Source organism: Symphodus melops (assembly GCF_947650265.1).
Source record: "Symphodus melops genome assembly, chromosome: 9".
In the NCBI taxonomy this organism is placed as follows: Eukaryota; Metazoa; Chordata; class Actinopteri; order Labriformes; family Labridae; genus Symphodus; species Symphodus melops.
In genome coordinates, this window is record NC_136699.1 from 4,901,970 (window position 1) to 4,921,484 (window position 19,515).

General features: G+C 38.8%; 1 protein-coding gene across 2 annotated transcripts in view; it reads right to left on the reverse strand.

Moving 5' to 3' along the window:
• htr4 (5-hydroxytryptamine receptor 4) overlaps nucleotides 1-19,515 on the reverse strand; it is a 134,776-nt gene that overhangs the window by 12,978 nt on the left and 102,283 nt on the right. Inside the window, exon 7 of one of the 2 annotated variants that reach the window (XM_079352348.1) lies at nucleotides 9,683-9,745. The exons of the other annotated variant lie outside the window; for it this stretch is intronic. Within the exon in view, the coding sequence (XP_079208474.1) occupies nucleotides 9,683-9,745 (63 nt within the window). The remainder of the gene's footprint in view (nucleotides 1-9,682; nucleotides 9,746-19,515) is intronic. 2 annotated transcript variants of the gene reach the window in all.

The following is a 19,515-nucleotide window of genomic DNA, read 5'->3' on the forward strand; positions in this document are numbered from 1 at the left end:
AAGGAAATTTGAAAGTCATTGACCTATTGTGTCACTTTGGTGTAAGGACATTGTGGAACATAATCTTCCAAGGCAGACGTACAAAAAATAACCTCACATCCACATCTCCATAAACTCTTTAGTTTTCTCTCTGCATTTTCTCCTGCATCACATCTCTGTGTGACACTTTGGCAGAGATGAAGAGGACAAAGGAAAATAGTATGACGAGCAGAGACTTCTACCTACAGCGGAGAGAAAATTACACTTGTTGAGCTCCGTGAGACATGAGAAATATCTTCATATTTATAGGATTCTCAGACAGGAGAATATAAACAGAGGTCCATCATCAAACGAGAGTTAATCATGAGTGAAACCTCAAAGAGACAGATTGTGTGCGGAGGACTGACTGTTGGGTTTGTGTGTCAAAAAAAAAAAAAAAAAAAAAAAAAATTGAGAAGAATGAGTCTGTGTGTGGCTGAGATAGAAAGAAGAACAATAACAGATTGTTTTTGATTTTCAGCTCAAATGGTGCAAACCAAAAGCATTCAGTGAGAAACCGTTGTTTTTTTTAATCGATGCATGCAGGTGAGGTGAGGACACATTGTGCCCGGAGTTAAGCACTGCTGCCTCCCACATTGGTCAGAACGTTACCCATGGCAACACATCATATTTCCACCAAGATGCCTTCATGAAAAGTTGAAATTATTTCTAACTTTCTAACATGTTGAAGTCGTCCTTTTTGAAACTCTGAGCCACTGACGCAGTTGCTCTGGTTGTTGAAAGCAGGGGGTCTTTGCGTGTCTCACTCCCAAAAATAATAATCTAACTTAAGTCAGAAAAGTTTGGCAAAGCAAAATCTTTGGTTGTCAGAGTGTAGGCGCTTAAGATGACGCATCGAGCTGCCAATTATTGTGGGATGACTACACAACACATAGACAGAATGGAAATGTGAGAATTGTGTGTACTTTGAGTAGCAGTTTAGTAATCTGCATCATCATGGACTAAAATAGTTTGAATAATCGAATTATAACTTTCTTTGGAAGAGGGAATAAACGATGTAGAACTCATGGTAATTCAAATTATTTAAAAGAAACAAACAGAAATTAGACTGGATATTTAAAGGATCCATTTTCAGTTCAGTTCAGTTCATGACCATTTGTAAAAAACTTTCCAACCATTTGAATCATGATTTCCATTGGGTTTCAAACCCAGTTCCTCTCAATCAGCATCTGTTTTAAATGGAAAACAGGAACTGATATAGACTTCAAAGAAATTCAACAAAGTCATCCTCAGGTCAATCATTGCTTTAATAACTGGTTTCAGGCACTGAATTGACAATTTTCGGTCATTCTCCTGTTCTTCTAGAGGGAGGGCTTTATTGAGATGATGAACATCTTTTCCATTATTTATTCATATGTTGTTTTTTTGCAAGCAAAGAAGTAGGCGTCCTAAGAGAAAAACTTCCTTATCGCAAAAAGTGAACAACCAACTCCAATGGACTGATTTTTGGACTGACTTTGCTGTTTTTAAATCTGCTCTATAAAAACATTGGATTACATTGGGCTATTGGAACCAATTTTTCCACTTTTCAACACACAAGGTTAATTGGTAAGATCCCTGATTTTGAGTCCTGCTCAGTCAAATGGTATAAGTAAAAGGCTGTTTAATTCTAAGAAAATCTGTAAAAAGCAGACTTAAAACAATGGAGTACAATCCTGAAGCATTTTCGTTTCTGGTGCAAACAAACAAAAATAATAAATAAAATCGATTACTTCGAGGTGTCATCCCTCATTTTGACACAAACTGTAAATATAACCATAAAATAATGTTCTCAATTTTACAGAATAGGTCCAATTAACTTGATTTGTTGATCACTTAAATAGCAACAGCAGATACATGTCTGGAGTGAGGGGTGACCATTAACTTCCGTGATATGTCTGTACAGACACATGTAGCAGCTGTGACCCACATATGGATTATTTACATTCAACTTAAACAATTACTGTGTGCAAGCAGATGCCAGATGCATCTATATTGTTTATGGTAATGGTCCTCTAGTGCCTAGGCAGAGTGGACATATTTCTCTGTGTCTTTAATTAACAGGGAAAAAAGATGGAGACAGACATAGAAAAAAACTGAGGAGAGACACAGAGTTGTGCAGACAGAAATGGCCAAGTTGGAGAGGCAGAAACCCACAGAGCCGGCCAATTCAATTAGGAAGTGAAAATCCTTCCTGACCAGTTTAATTTGGTTACTGATTGAGGACAGCTCTCTGCACACTAACTTAGCATTTGTTCCTTTTTATTTCTGCCACCAGTTTTCCAGAAGAATGGGCCACACATACACTGAACTATTTTACAGTTTACAGGAGAAGATGTTTGTGTGTCTGTGAACCAGAAGTTGCAGCTCTACAGAAATGCAAAGTTTGTAGGAACATACTGTAGGGTTTGGAGCAACTGCCTTTATATGAACCTGACTGCAACATTTTCACAGCTGGAGGTTATCAAAGCTGTTCTTTAATGGGCTTTTTTCTCTAGTAGATGCAAAGTTATTTGTTGAAAGATTATAGCACTTAAAACATGGAAGCTATGTTGTTTTAGGTTCACATCTCATCAAAATCATTGCAAATTTCTTCAGTGCAAAAAGTACAAACTGCTAGAATGATGGACCACTCGGATCTGGGAACACTTACTGTAAGTCTCTGACTGAGCCGAGTATTGCTGTTCTCTCTTTACTTTTATATCAAATTAAAATTGACACAATAAAGCAGCCTCCATACAAGCCTATACCATAACAATAGACAGACAATAAAGTCCCTGTATGTATATTGCCTGTAGCGACACACAGCTGAAAATCCAGCATGCACGGTCAGTAAAAATGAAAAGCACATCACAGTCATTTTGTTTTTCTGTAAAACCTCTTCAGATCTTCCAGGGTTCAGCAAAAATATAATTCATGAAAATAATCATTAAAAAGGTTGCACACAGTGATGCTAACACCATACTAATAAACATACACAATTACAACTGCTTGATGCCTAATTTGTTTTCTCCCATCAACAGATCACAGTCAGGGGTGTACATGTTAGCAGCATGTTGGTAAAATGAGGAATCATTTCTCAGCAAAGGGTCATTCAACTTATCAAATGTGGGGAAACGTCACATGTTAGATTTGCCTGCAAAATGTTTCTCAGTCAGCGACGAAGATGGCATAAAATGATATAACCCTAGCCCAGTGGTGTCCAAACTTTTTTTCTTGCGGGCCAAAATTGACGCGTTAGAATCGCTCACGGGCCACAGGGTTTTTTTGTTTGTTTTTTTTAAACATTGGAGGGAACTTTTTGTATTTTGACCTCTTCAAAAAATTATGTAAATACACAATAACTAATTGCAGTGGGGAAACTGTTGTGTTCTAATTTTTTGGAAAGAATAGTCAGGCTTTTATAGGTCTCCCTCGCTAACATGAAAAAGAAAAAAAGAACAAAATATGCCATCTGATGAGGCCTGGGGCCAAAATCTTCTGATTCTTCGATTTGAAGTCAAGGGCCACAAAAAATCCACTCAAGGGCCACAAATGGCCCCCGGGCCGCACTTTGGACACCCCTGCCCTAGCCCTTCAATAACTTTTACAATGTCAGACTGCAGTAAATACACGCTCATCTTTCTGCTTAATCCATGGCCTCCTCTTCTTTGCACTGAACTCTGCAGGAAAAGTTCAATTTCTGCAACATCAACAGCCTGGATTAAGTGAAATCCTAGCATGGCAGCATGAACGTGTCACTGACTGAACTGCTCTCTCCTGCCAGAGACGATGTCACTTCAAGTTACTAGAGTGCATTTCGTTTAAAAGCGTTCCTAATATGAGTCACACTCCAGCTCACCAGCACAACCCCACTACGACTTTAACAACAAAGACAGAGGAACATTCTCACCTCATTTGAACAAACACTGAAAGTGTGCAGTATACGTGTTGTAAAATAATGTATGGTAGAACTGTTGTATTGGAGTCCTGCGAATGATCGGCGAACAGTCCTGGGTGTACCCCGCCTCTCGCCCAATGACAGCTGACGATCGGCTCTAGTTCGCCTGTGACCCCCATCAGGAAAAGTGCTCAAGCGGTCATAATGTTTTGTTTGGTCAGCGTATAATCAGTCGATCCTTGAGTCAAATTAAAGGTTTTTCCAAACATGTACATGGAGGGGTTTCCTGAGACTATCAGGTTCATCATTGGACCAAAACAAGATGTATTTCAGCACAGATGAATTCAAAAACCGCAAAACAGTTCATTATTCTACTGTTGATGAAAAATAAAGATATAAATATATATATTTGTTATAAAATAACAAATGACCCGTGATTTGCCAGTTCGAGGGCAAAAAGCATTAAGTGCACAATCTCTTCTAAAACTGCCAAATCCAACAGGATCTCTGCTGCAGAGGGACATTATTAAGTATTAAATTGTCCTTACTGTCATACTAAAGTCTTCATTTGTATGAAATGGTTCCTGCAGAGATATGTTATGCTGATTCTTTAATCTCGAATGGCAGCGTTTAAGACATGTAAGGTTCTCTATTTGATACGTAGAGCGATCCGATGATCCTTCAGTCTTCTGGTTTGTTAAAAGGTGTTACATATTGATCCCGCTGAACAAAGTTACTGTGCAGGATATATCTGAGGAGGGATGAATCCTTCATGAAGATTTCCTCCACAGCACCGAGCGATGAGTCAGCAGGATATCTGAGTGCATACAGCAGTACCATTTAAAGAGCTATGACTCGTTTCACACTTATAGCTCTGAAAATGGCGCTACCATCTGCAACAAACAGAAAAGGAGTCATCGAAGAGCTGGTTGCTTGTCCAGATGTTCATCATATAAACATAAATAGTGTCAACACACACACATCTGCACCTTTATAACTGTGAACTCTCACACACATTTGTCACATGCACACATAAATATCTCAAGGACAGCGCACATCCGTCAGATGGTACTGTAACCTAAGTCTATCCCATCCGGAGGTCTGGAATCCATGTCAGGATAAGACAAAATGAAAAACACAATGGAAAAACAAACAAGAGCGGAGCAGCGGAAAAGTCGGCGACAGGTTTGCAAACATTTAGACGTGTTGTGTCTGTCAGCAGAAAGCATGTGGGATACAAAATATGCACTTTGTTTGTGAAACTCTGAGCCGGAATACTCTGTAGCCTCTTGATTTTTTGGACTGTGCAAACAAACACAAATACACAAATATATCTACCAATATGTGTAACCAACTATGAACACACATGTACAAAAAGAAAGGTATGAGAACAGGCACTGTGTTCACATTTAGTGCTTTGCAACACAAATTCTCTCCCATCTCTTCAAATGTTGCAGCTTTTATAGTCGACAAAATGGGATTCTGAACATAAAGCACTTCAGTCGGCTTTTTTGTAATTTCCATATTAACCCAAAATTGCTGCAAGCAGAAAATGTTAAAGTAGACTGAAATAAACTTCTGCTCCTCAGACGTCTATTACTTAGAAGAGATCAACATCTCCAGGAATGAAAAACTTTTATTTGAAGATTTGCACTTTTTAAACTATGGCACTTGTCTTGATAGCGCATTAAAAGCAGCTGAAATGAACACTTTAAGGCAGAGGCTGAAATGAGGGATTTAACTGACGCAAGTATGAGGTAAATTAGGAGGTTATTGAGCTACACATCTCGAATGCTTCTCGATAGTTGTCCCGGACTGACATCATAAATGGTGAAAGTGAGTATGATAAATCTACTTCAAAAAAGTAAGAAAAGTACATTTAGAAAGTACTTTACAAGGCGATCAGTCACAAAGTGCTTTACAAGGACACCACATACAGAGCATAAAGGCAGAAACAACAATGACCACAATAGTGGTAACATAAACAACCACAGCAATAAAGGAAAGTATTCGACATGCACAGGTAAGAGCACATCAGTACGTAAAATAGTACACAGGCATTTAGGTAATTATCCTATGTCTTTAAATGCTAAAGGTGTGTTTATTTAACTAATTCTTTAAATCACTAACAAATTTTGCCAAGCACTAAGAAATGGGCAGAGCGTTCGAAATTCCGGGTTTGGAAAGCTCATCTTTCTGAGGCAGAGAGGCCTCTTCTCAGTTTAATCATTAATCAAAAGTAAGGTACAGTTTAAACTTGGTTTTGTGATTATTGTCTTTTCAGCACGCTGTTGAAGCAATCACAGCCTTGCGACGACTCGGGCTGTTGTCGCTTTGTTTGTGTCCTACTTGTCCTCAATGGAATATTGGATTTCATTTTGATGAACCCTCTTAGAAATCAATTTCAAGTCTTTCACAATCAAGCAAAAAATGTATTCCCCCCACCCTCACGGAGCCTGTGTTTAGTAGGGACAAAATTAGACCTGTGAGGCCAGCCGGCAGAAACAAGTGACCAGAGAAGAGCAAAGAGAGGTAAGCTGATGATGCAGGGACAACGCAATCACCTGTACTCCTCCTCACACATCTAAACCCACTCTGTTATCCTTCCTACAGTTCTTCCCTCTTTTATTGTTAGTTTGCAGTGCTCTCTTTATCTCTCTCTCAAACTCACTTGCATGTAATGAAATTAAACAGTGTTATGTAATGTAATTGTTCTAAAATCACTGTTGAGTTCAGCATGCCTGTTTGTATTTTTTTGTAGTGTCTGCAGTTTTAGGAAAAGAGGCTCTTCCTTAAATCATCCCCAGTAATTGAAAAGACCATTATGTAGAGCCCTGCCTGGAGTCATTACACTAAATGGTGCCCGAACACACACACACACACACACACACACACACACACTACAAAATCCAAGATACGTTCAATCAATTTAAAAACAGAGTTGGTGTTTTGTGGTTAATTTAATCCAGTGAATTGTTTTTAACAGTGTGCGCTGCTGTTTAGTAAAGACAATCAGAAAGGCCGAAGCTCTGCCATCTTTCCCCTGAGGCAGCACATGGGGAGGCCAGTGATTCCTTTCATCACCATTGATCCTGCACATAATATTTTGTTATGTAAAACGCTTTTGATTTCCCTTAATCCCCGCCTGCTTTTGTTCTCCTTCTGTTTGACTACTGAGGATGTGATGTTTACTCATTTTAAAATGACATTTTAAGGTGAAGCCTTGAGGATTACCAGGAAATCAAACATAATGTGTCACTGTATGTTGCCTTTGGGTAATGAGACATTTCCAATAAACAAAAGCATTATGACCTACTATTTTGAGAAAAAAAAAAAAAAAAAAAAGATTGATTGTTTGGACAACCTGCAATCTGTTGTACTCTACATAAACGTCTGGACACATTTCCTTGCCTTCTCTTGTGATGTTATGCTATGCAGGTACACAGAGAAAAAGTAAAGGGCAAAGGTGAGCTACTGTTGCTAACGTGGCTAGCGGTCTAAGTCTCTCTACATGTTTTACAATCAGCATCTCTGTCCTTTGCCCTTACAGACTGCCATTTGAAGGAGAATACGTGCGTTGATGTTACGCCTTGCTGTGTGTAATTCACAGAGATTGAACGGTAGGGCAAAGTCTAGGCCTACAAGTCTGAGTTAAAGAATTTTGATTTAGTCACATTTTTAGCCACATTAGCTTAATAGCTTATTAGCTCAATAACAATTTTTTGTGTAATGGCTCAATATTTTATTCATGAATCTGTTCAGGGGATTCAGGATTCCTGTTTTGTTTTTGCATCAAATCAATTTTGATAATATTAAAGATAAGATTTATGCATAGCATGTGAATGAATAGGGACATGGCAACTCTAACAGACAGGTCGTCAAGTTGTAGCTGTTTGCCAAGACTGGACTTATTTGCACATTATGGTTCATTCAGTCTGCAAAAATAACAGTGTGTACATCGTTGGGAAAGAGGAAGGATTGGGCTTCTTGCATGTGATTTGAAGATATCTTCCTCTGTAGCAGGTTAGCTGTTAAGAGCATATTACCATAAAGGATAAATACATTAAAGGCTTGAGGCTTAACATACCACGGTAACACATTAATGTTGCTTTGAGTACATTAATGCATGTACATTGTACATTCAGGTGACATTCAAGTACACAGACACAAACACAAGGTAAGTAAGAGAGAGAAGATCAGAAAGAGGAAAGTAAACGCCACAACCAGAGGAAATTAAAAAAAAGAAATGAAGAGAAAAGCACAGATGAAAACACACACGCCAAAAACATGCACACACTCGTAATGGAAAAGAAGCTAAAGAAGATGGAGTGATCTAAACAGCTCCTCCACTTATCTCAGAACCACACAGAGAGACACACAAATTCAAATTATTGCCTATAGTGATGAATGCTGCACTCACAGGAGACACCCACGAAGCATCGGCTGTGCAATGTCAACATGTCCATAACTCTAAAGTATTAAAGTAAGAAACAGAATAGGAAGCCTACATCGTCATTTTACTTTTGCACAATGAAATTAGAAATGTTCCACCTTGAAGTGCACAGACAGATATGCTTTTATTCATGTGTGATGCACAGGCTCCTTTTTCAGTCGTCTCTCTCCCTTTTCAAGAACTTCAACAAATAAAGATGGAGTTGTTTGATCAGTGTTAAAAGTTTAGTTTTTTCCAAGTGGAAAAGTTTTCATAGAACGTGAGCTGCGCATGAAGGAAGCTTATAACAAAATGATGGAAAATAACGTGACTCTAAACGGCATCGGACCTTTGTATGAGCTTTTGACACGACAGGAGGAGCTTAACGAAACAATGGAAAAGATTACGCATCAATTGAATGCCCTATTACTTGATTCTGGATGGTGCTGATCTACTGGAATGATAAAATAATCAAATCTAAAGGCGATGAAATTCATGGCATGTGTATGGATCAAGTTTACAAAGCAGCTGTGGCAGGCTGTTTGAGACCTTTGACATCAGATTGCAATTTATGAGCTAAAGTTCTTAAGGTTTTATTTTTTCTGTCATTTGATTATGAAATATACGCATCGAAAGCCCTAATAAAAGGTATTTCACAGCAGGTATTGTATAATTCACAGTAAAAGTAACAACTTTACTATACATGGAGAAAAACATGTATTTTGCGCAAGCTGAAAAGTATGAGAAGAAAGGAAACGAGGAGAAGAGGTCTAAAAATAGCCTAAGGGAGGGTTTGGTGGAACTGTGGAATAAACCCCCGCGTTTTCCATTTTTTAATTGTGTTTGGTTTTGAAACTGAACTCGTACACAAATGTAAAAGGTCAAGTTCTCAGGTGTCAGTTATCAGAACATCGTGATTTAAAACCACTAATTGCAGACTCTCTTGCGAAATGTTTACTCCACACCCGACTGCATTTGTACGAGCCACAAGCTGGAAAAACTACAGATTTAAAAACATACATTTTAAGAAACTGAATACTGGTTGGATTCTTAATTACACCATGCATGAGCGTCATTAAGGCACTTATTTTGTTTGGAACAAAAGGAACTTGTTGAGGCATTGTCCATTGTCCACATTTAGACATGGCAGGTTCAACTTCCTTAATATTCACACCTACAGAGCTTAAATACCAGACCTCAGTGTGTCTGTGCAAACCTGCAGGTTTTTCTGGCAGTATTTGTGTGTGTGTGTGTGTGTGTGTGTGTGTGTGTGTGTGTGTGTGTGTGTGTGTGTGTGTGTGTGTGTGTGTGTGTGTGTGTGTGTGTGTACGTGTGTGAGGCTGCAGACTCACTAGACAGGCACTGGCCTGGTGTTGCAGAACCAGAGGAGCAGTTTGGAGGCAGAGGAGCAGCCGCTGGAGAGACGAGGAGGAGGAGGGAGAGGGGGAGAGAGAGGAAGAAGGGTAAAGAAAGGAATGACAAAAAAGGAAGGAATAATGAATGAACAAGGGTGGAAGCATTGGTTAAAGTAAAGAGGGGAAGGATTGTGAATAGAAAGAAAAAGAAAGAGACGGGAGAGATGACAGAAGTGGAAACGAGGAGAGAAATGCGATCGTTTAGAAAAGAGAGGAACAAAGGAGGAGAAAGTAGTGTGCAGTGAATATAGGAAATAGTTAAATGTGAATGAAATTAAATTAGGGGAAGATGAAGGAATAAAATACGATGACGAGGCAAAATGAAAGTCAGGAAAAAAGCGAAACAAATTAGTGAATGGTTATTTACGGGGAGGAAGGGGGAAAATATTGGAATAAAAAAAAAGAGAAATTGAAGAAAAAATTACAAAAAATAAAGTGGGGGAGTAATAAGTTGGAAGAGCCCAAGGGAGGTAGGAAGGAGGCAGGAAGGGAGAAAGAGGGAGGGAGAGAAAAGGGGAAAAACAAGGTTAGTTTACACCCGACGACCCCATCAGACAGACAGCAGGCCAGACAAGCACTCCTGACTGTGTGTGTGTGTGTGTGTGTGTGTGTGTGTGTGTGTGTGTGTGTTTGCTATCTGTACACGTTTGCATTATAAGTAGGAAACAAACTGCGAGCATTAACATTAATCACAATCTAATTACATTTCTGTCGTATGGGTAACATTATAAAACAAAGCAGGACAAGCACACAAAGACGTCAAGTGACAGGCTTTGTCTTTACCAAAGTTTGTGTGCGTGTATTCAGAGTTGTGTGTGCTGGTTCTTTTTTTGATTTAATTTATGTATTAGTTTGTTTTAATGTGACTCATTGTTTCTATTCCATATGATCTTTTTTTTCTATTTGCATACACCCATACTGTGCAGAAAACAACACACTTCTTTACACGCTTAAATTAAATTAATGAAGACGCCAAAAACCCCAGGTCGTCTGTCTGCACTGGGTTGTATTTTTCTTCAGTAATTTCATTCTCTTAAGGTGGACTATGAATACAACATCCCATTGAGCTTAAACTGCCTTCCACAGTCTAATCATATTTTCTTGGTTTTACTGACATTTAAATGTGAAAAATGAGCGCTCACAATGAAATCCTCTACCACTGGTCCAAGTGCTGAAATCATCAGTATGCAGTATGTGCAAAATTCATACATCCTGCACACATCCTTTTAACTCTCTTTTATAGCTCTCAAACCCATCAAACAACATGTTCCACTTCTCGCTATTTGGAGGGGGGGCTACAGTATTTTGCCTTTACTGGGTAGGTCAGCTGAAGAGGAGAGAGTGATGACAATGCAGCAAAACGCCGAAGTCGGATTCAAAGCCACAGCGGTTGCTACAAGGACCGAAGCCTCGCAGCACGCATCGCACCACATCCCCCAGGCTATCCGGTGCCCCTTTGTCTTCTGTTCTTTGTTAATTTCTTTGTCCTGCTGAGAATATGTCTGAGTATTCTGCAACTGTCCTCCAACACAGTCATTTTTTTAGCTTTATGTTGATAAGTAACTGATACTTTCACACACATTTAACAATTTTTTTTATAAAAAAGTTGATTTTAGTTAAAGTAAGGATTCTGGCCACTGTCAGGACTTGGTTTTGAGGCCTGAAGCAGAGGAAGGGGACAAACACAATCCCTGAGACCAGCCGAGGGCAGTTTGGCGACATCAAGTTTTCTTTCTGTCAGATTTGTATCCCAGGCTGAATTACATCTTTTGGACTGTTACTGCTTTTCATTATAAAAGCAGTATTTTTCTCCAGGGTGGCGTGACAGGAAAAGGTCATGAGGGCCATTCTTATCACAATGGTTTGTTGAATTGGAAGCATGAATTTGTTGAGTAAATCTGATGGCAATCCAATTTAAAAAAGAAGGATAATCGTGTGTGCATCGTTGCAGAGAGGTAAGCTCATGGAGAAGGTGGAGGTTTCCTTCCCTGGGGGGCAGACAATAATTTAATCTCAACCTGGACAGTAGTTGAGGGTTTTTTTTTTTCAAGGATCAAATTCAACCTCTCGGGAAGATAACTATTCTTTGTGGAAATTCAGGAGAATCCTATACAGAAATAAAGAGCTGCAGTTTTACATGATCTTTATATTATAACACAATGCAAATGGCAGACAGAACAGAACAACAATCAGATAACTCAGCTTATAAAACACATTTGTGTGCATCCTTATGTAGCACACGCTTTAGTCAAATCACCTTAAACAATAAATCTACTCTCCCACAGATCAAACTATTTTCAGTCACACACAAACTCTGATCTTCTCCACAACAGACAGCATCTTGGTACCAACTGTGACATTTTGGACAAATCTGACATTTAATGAGCTCTAGCCAAATCTGTCAGCTTTTGATTTGGACACGGATTTGACCGTGAGGACGTATCGAGACCAGAGACCTGCTTGTGGTCGAAAGAAAGAGAAGATGAAAGATGAGCTGACAAATTAGAGACCACATAGTGACCACGAGACAAGAGAAGCTGTCATAGAGAAGAGAAGCAGGCTGTGATTTCAGCCACTAAAAATAAAAATGACAAGGAGACAATGAGGCATCGCTATACAGTCTCTACATTTCTATACGATATTATAATGTTAATTCTTGACATGGAGAGAAAAGTCTCTGTTGGGATTCAAATGTCAGTTTCTTCAATAACAAGCAACTTCAAATATATTTCTGGTGAATATTTTACTTATTTCACTGTTGGTTGACTTTGGACTCCTTTGGTTAATGTTTTAGTCTCCCTTTGTTATGAAGAACATCAGAATGGTATCACTAGGATTGATCATCCTGCCTAATTTTAAAGTCAACGCTTCCTGATACTGAAGGAACAAAATAGGCCTAAAAAAACAAATGTAATGACCAGCTTAAAATGTATTCTTGCAACCATATTCTTTTATTCTTTTTCTTGAAATGTCCAAAGCGTATGTGATTTGCTTAAAACTTCCCTCAAACAAAATGTATTGTGCCAAATCTGTGGAAACGCGTGTTATATAGGACCATTTAGACTTACCATACAGACATATTTGAATTGACCCCTGGAGATAAATACAGTTTTTTTAATTGAATTGATTCAAAATGTGGTGAAAATTGTAAAGCAGCTGCTGTTTGTTGAGGTCAACACCCCCAAACTAAGGAGCCACAGTGACTTTTTTAAACAAACCCAACTTTTTCCAAAAAGCCTCTGAGGTGTGGAACGGTTTCAAAATGTGTCCAATAATTTTTTCCAGTACTGTCTTCAATCAATTTATTTACAGTTTACAATACTGTGAGTCCGTGCTATATTGATTCCAATAATCAATATCAATAACAAAAAGGCAAAAGAGTAAACCAATAAACTCATAGTAACACTAAAAACAATTTGCTTCCAATTACATCACCTGAGCTTTGACTTCATGCCCAGCTTAAACCTGGACACAGGATGTTGTGTTTAGTTCCCACCCCATCGTTCTTACGATGCAGAACTTCTCTGTTCATTGTCTAAATGTTTCATCTCTGTTATCACCATCATTTATAGCTGCTGTTAAACAAAACAATGGACTCTTTTAGCTGCTTACATGGTCAAAAAAAATCTCATCTCATCTGAGATTATTGAAGTGTACAAAACCAAGAACTTGTAGACCATTTTTAATGAACACTTTCTTGTGATTATAAATGTAAGACAATGAAAATCTTGGAGAAAGCTTTTTTTTATTACTCACTCAAAACACAATACTGGTTGAAATCAGGAAGAACACATTACTAAATGACAATAGGAGTTCACATCTCTTAACAGATCAGTTGTTTCTCATTACAGAATAATTGTGCAGCTTGTGGTTTGTACAGCTCATTAAGGCTGCATTCATACTGCCACAAGTTTTGTTTTTTTTCTCCTTTGTGACTGAGATCGCACAGCGTGAACAAAAACTATCACATGGAATCTGATCTGTCCAAATCCGATTTGGGCCACTTTCATTTATGGATTTTTTTAACCAAAGACTGATGAATTTAAAAAAGCAATGTGAGAAAGCCATCTGAGGAAAAAAAATCTGAATTGAGCATTGCGGCTTGCAGCATGAACATAGCCCTACTTGGCACCCAGTGACTGCTGCTGCCATGGAAACAATACAAACCTATATTCAAATGAACAGCACTTTCAAGTTACCTCCCTTGCCTGCTATAGGATTCACCCTCATGGGACTTTATTTTTTATTTTTATCTATTTCTTTTTTTTAAATCAAAATGTCACTTTGAAGTGAAGCACTGGATTTTAACATTCAGGACGCTCTACACTAGAGTTTCACAGAAGCACATGTAATGTATGTCAAATTTCATCATACGTTAGAATACACAAAGCGTGTGCAAGAGAGCATGCTGGAGAGAAAAAAAAATCAAACAGTAATGCACTTTAATGGATAAATAATACATTTTTTTGGACCCAGCTGGAGAAACATTATATGCCCTGAGCTACCAGCAAGCTGTTTAGCTTATGTGAAGTCAGCTGAGGTAGCAAAAAGAGCAATTAAATCCACTTTGAGAGGCATTTGGGGGAAGATGGATGGCTCAAATAATGCAAGACCTTCACCAAGGAGACTTGAATTTCAGTACTGTGTGCAATAAAAAGTCAGCGTTATCACTTTCACTCAAACAAGAATGTGTTTTGATCTAAAACGATTTGTTTCTTAGTCTTTCATACCTAAAAAAACACTAAGCCTTGAAAGAGACAGTAAACAGAAACTACCTTTTGAGATGACAAACATCTGCAACACATGGCTCATATTTCTAATCATTCACGGTTCAGTAGGGTTTAGGAAAATTACTTTTCATCCAATAGATTTCTACATCTGCCTCAAGACAGGGTTAAGCCTGACCAGTTTCCTGACTTTTGCCTACTGGTTCAGTCCAGGTCGACAGAGTTGAAGGAAATATCCGAGCAGACGAACTGTCTAAATAGACAAAAAACAATGGAAACATTTTCAAAGAAATACAGAAATATAAAACCAATGTATAATGAAATTAAACCAAAAGTATTTGCAGTAATTGTAGATGAATAACAAATTAAAGTTGGGCTTGGGAAATGAACATTTAGCTAAACTTAGTTTTGGAGTTAGATCTTTTGAGGTTTATCGGCTTGACTTCAGATACTGTTGGAAGTTCTCTGTTACAAAACTGTTTATTTCTTTCTTCCAAATAAGATGACAATGATTGGCTTTTATCTACTTCAAAACTTGTGTTTGAGATAGATCCCTTACGTTGTTGCAGTTCCCACTCACCTCAGTTTATCATAATCTACTACAACACCATTTGAAGCAGCTCCAGATCGTGAGCATGTGTGCTGTGTTAGCTGCAGTTGTTTGTTGAGAGCTCGTGGTTTCATGCAGCTGACAGCATCATAATCCGACAGCCTGAGAGCACGTCTTCCTGTTAGGATTTTCACTCTTTGATTCTGTTTATATCAGCAGTACAATACAGTCCACACACACACACACACACACACACACACTGCACATATATGCAGTTGTATGCTCACATGCATACACAGAAGCTGGTGCAGAGGCAAATATAGACTTTGGTATAAAAAGGCAAACATATAGAGACACTCTCCTCTTCCTCGCAGACCGACACCTGTTATCTCCTTCTCTTTTTATCTGTAGCACAACAACACATGCACTGCACATATGAAAATATACACAACCTGACAAACACCATGACATACTAGCAAGCGGGGACAGTGTGTGTGGTATCTCTTCAAGTCAACAAAGAGATGCCACACACCCTGAACACTGCTGGGAAGAGGTGAAGTCAAATATATTTATGGAAAGAGATGTAGACAAAGAGAAAAAGCAGTGCTGGAAAGACAATGAAAAAGGATAATGGCAGAGGGTTGGAGATGAGAAAGAATATGAGGGAAAAGAGAAACTGGAAAACAGGATAGACGTAAATATAAAAAGTTCTGATTATTGCACGAAAACATCTTTTTAGAACTCTTTCTTTGGACGAGAAGCACTCATTTTAACAACGCACCAAGGTTAGCAACTTTGAAAACTTAAAAGTGAGATATAAAATGTTTCTTCAGAACACACGGAACACGCTGTCTTTCAAAACAGAAAAAAAAAGCCCTGTGTCCTGAGCTGAAGAGGAGAGGCAGCCTTCAGTTCACTGAAACTTCAGTATCTTTTATGTGTTCACGAGCAATGCAGCAGCGACACTTCCAGATTCAAGATTGCAAACGGGAACAAAACATGGGGACACTCTGCTGCAAGGTGCAGGATGATGTATTGTGCAAATATCTAATGAAAGGCAGGGTTGGTGATTTTTAAAGACTAGTATGGATTTGAAAGTAGCATTCCCTCCATCTGCTCCCACCCTGTCCCCTCTGTGCTCCAGCCAATGGTCACACCATATTCATTTAAGCTTCAATGAGAATTTGATGCACATTGCATGCTCGTTTATTATTTGACCTCCAGTTCCTTGTCCAAGGTCCTAAAACTGATAAATAAAGCAGCCGTTGTTGTATGATTTTTTGGACAGGCTAACAATCAAGCAATGTTAAATATTTTCTGTATGCATGTGTCCACATGGTCTATATACGTATGTCTAGATTAGTATATATATATATGTTTGTCTGACCCTTTGTTCCCACTCTCCTCCAACCTCCTGCATTCAGAACAAACAGAGCAGCAGGAGGCTGAGCAGCAGCCGTATATTTTCAGCCAAAGGTAATATTCTCAGCTGGAGAGACCTCAGTGAATAATGAAGAGAGGCTGCTATTTGTTCCGCCAGTATGAGTCCAACCCGCTGAGTGTGATAACATTTTCAAACCTCCAACTGTCTGAGGGCTCAAAACTTTAAGAGAGAAAGATCATCAACCACTGATTTTCAACGCACTTCAGAGGTTGTCTTCCCATTATTGGAAGGAACGTATAATTTAGTTTTTGCTGAAACCGCTTACAATCAGCCTGCCTCATCTAACACGCCTTTGGTCTCACAACAGGAACATGACAATTTACTTAAAAGTTAGTGTTCTGTGGCTGTATCGAGTTCTGGTCAATGTTCTGCTCCTGTGGGAGAAGCAAATTGCCTCTCCACCACTTATGTGATGGATTTGTTCTCCAATAATTGCTAGAAAACCGGTACAAAATGGCAGATTATAAGCAGGCCCAGGCTGGACGCTGATTCTTAACAGTGCACTATACTGTATATCCATGTTAGAGATAATAAAGGTTGACATTTTTCTGGTCTCAACAGTTTTGATCTTGGACGACAGAGATTTCAAGCTAAGTGGCTGATTTCACAAGTACGTCTCAGGAGTGTTTCACTTGTAAAACGTTCACAAAATCATAGGACCATAAAGATTTCCACTTCCTAAAACAAACATTATGAAAGGAAACTATGTTCAGCATGGTTCAAAACACTGTATCGCCGTATTAACCATTTCACTGTTGACTTGCAGAGCGGATGGAACAAAAACTTCAGCATAATATGCATACCATTTCCATGAGTCCACTAAGAAAACGTTCAACTTCATACGGTGCAGCAGCACACATGATGGAAACTGCTTATTATGTTCGAGCTTTAAAGCTTGCTGACATAAATCATGTGGGCTGTCAGATACAGGACTAAAGAAAGGATCCAGAATAAAGAGAGGTTCTGACATTACACTCTGAAACACTGCTTGTTCTTTTTTGTTGTCTTAATTCTATTTAATTTCCTTTCTCTCTTCTGTTTTAAATTGTTCCTTGTTTCTTTTATCCCTGCTGCTCTAGTACTTAACTTTTGTTTTTCTTCACATCTACATGTCTTTAATTTATTTGCCTTTTTTCTGCATTTATGCTTCTGTCTTTTTAATGTTCTCTCCTTTTTTCCAGTTGAACCTCAATTTCTATTCCCTTCCCCAGCACTTCCTCCTCTTCTAATAAACTCTTTCCTCTTTTTAAACCTTTGCTGTTGCTCTCATCTTCCTATTAGTTTCCAGACATTCTGACCTTTTCCCTCATCTCTTTTTATATACCTTGTCTCTCCTGAGCTTCTTCTACTTCTGAGCTTTATTCTTTCTCTAATCCTACCATTTGTCCCTCCTTCCTCTCCTAGCCTTTCCTTACTATCTCCTCTCCCTTCTTCCTTCTCTTCTCTTTCTTGACTTTATTGCTGTCCTCTCTCCTCTCTGTAGTCTCAAACTATATCCTCTCATTTCCCATTCCTCTGTTCCTCTCCTCTATGGCAGTGAAGAACTGCGTCTTGAACACAGTTTGTTCTGTTTTCATGGACATCCTTCAGATATATGACTCCTGTGAGACTATAAACACTCTGCAGACTTGCAGTAAACCTGTGTGTCTCTGTGTGTGTGTGTGTGTGTGTGTCTGTAGTGGAGTGTGTTAATATTCCCCAGGAGGATTAAAATATTATGTGTGTGCTTTTCTTGGCCATTGTTAACCGGCTGATACATCAAATTCAACCTGCGTATTAACCAAACAGCTGCTTTTCACACTCTGTGTCTGAAAACAGTCTGATTTATGACACATAGCCAAACCACCATCTTTGGTTCACAAATGTAGCATGGTAAAATTTGCACATCACTTCCAAGAAATGATCAGCTTATCAAACGTTGCAGACAAGCCTTTTGTTTCTGGTGTTTTTACTGTTAGTCAAAGTAGGCATGTCATTACAAGCCTATATGCATTGTAATTGTTCACTATTTTATTTTGTCTCTTTAAATTCTTTGCATTGTATTTGCAGGCATTTTTTTTTTCAATGTGTGCCCTTCAATGTCCACCTCATTGTGCTGTATGCAATTATGGTTTTTTTTTTGCAAAGATTTACCAATCATTCATAGGGTGAGGGTTTTTTTTCATTTGGAAGTACTGCTTTAAAAATGCATGTAAGTGTGATGCAACATTGATAGAAACAGATCCCATCAATTGTGTAACAGGCTCGGTGACCTGAAGTGAAGGTCAAGGCTTATGGGTCTTTGTTTTAAAATAAAAAAGGGAGGAGTGAATGTGTGGATAACTTTGACCTCTTGTTACGTAAAATGCTTCAGAGGTAAGAAAAGACTCAAAGAATAAAGATATAGATCAAGATACCATGGGGTTATTTCTCCTCTCCTTTACTTCGTCTCACATAAATATAAAAAAGTCAGCAGCCGTGGTGACATTTTGATCCCTTAATGCAAATAATATAATGTTAGTTTCTAAAGAGATAAGCTGGAGCTCTGTCCTTTCTTTTCCTTTTCTCCCTCTCCTTTCGTTTACTTTCCTTTCTCCTCTCATGACAAATGACAAAGTACATGAATTGCTGGATGTTGGTCTCTGTTTACTTTACTCACGTTTTTTTTTCTTTATTGAATTAATTAGCGGTCTACACTGTCACGCTGCTATAATGTCACACTATTACTTGGCTGCCGTGGCTATCGGAATCGGGCTTAGATGCCGCCTCCCAAATAGGGCACGGTTGGCTGTGAAAATGCAAACAGGATCAGGTTTTACCGAACCAAACCGTACCAAACTGTACTGATCCATACCGGACTGCTTGGTGGAAACGGGGCACAATTGTCTATAGCCCCTGCATGCCTGTAACTGCTGCTGATAAGTAAGCGGATGATGAGCCGGGGATCTCCTCCCATACTCCTCAGGGCATCATTAAGCTCCTGGACAGTCTGTTAAGGTATTTGGCAGCTTTAGATGCACATATACTGTACATAACGTCCAATAGGTGCTCACTTGGATTCATGTCAGGG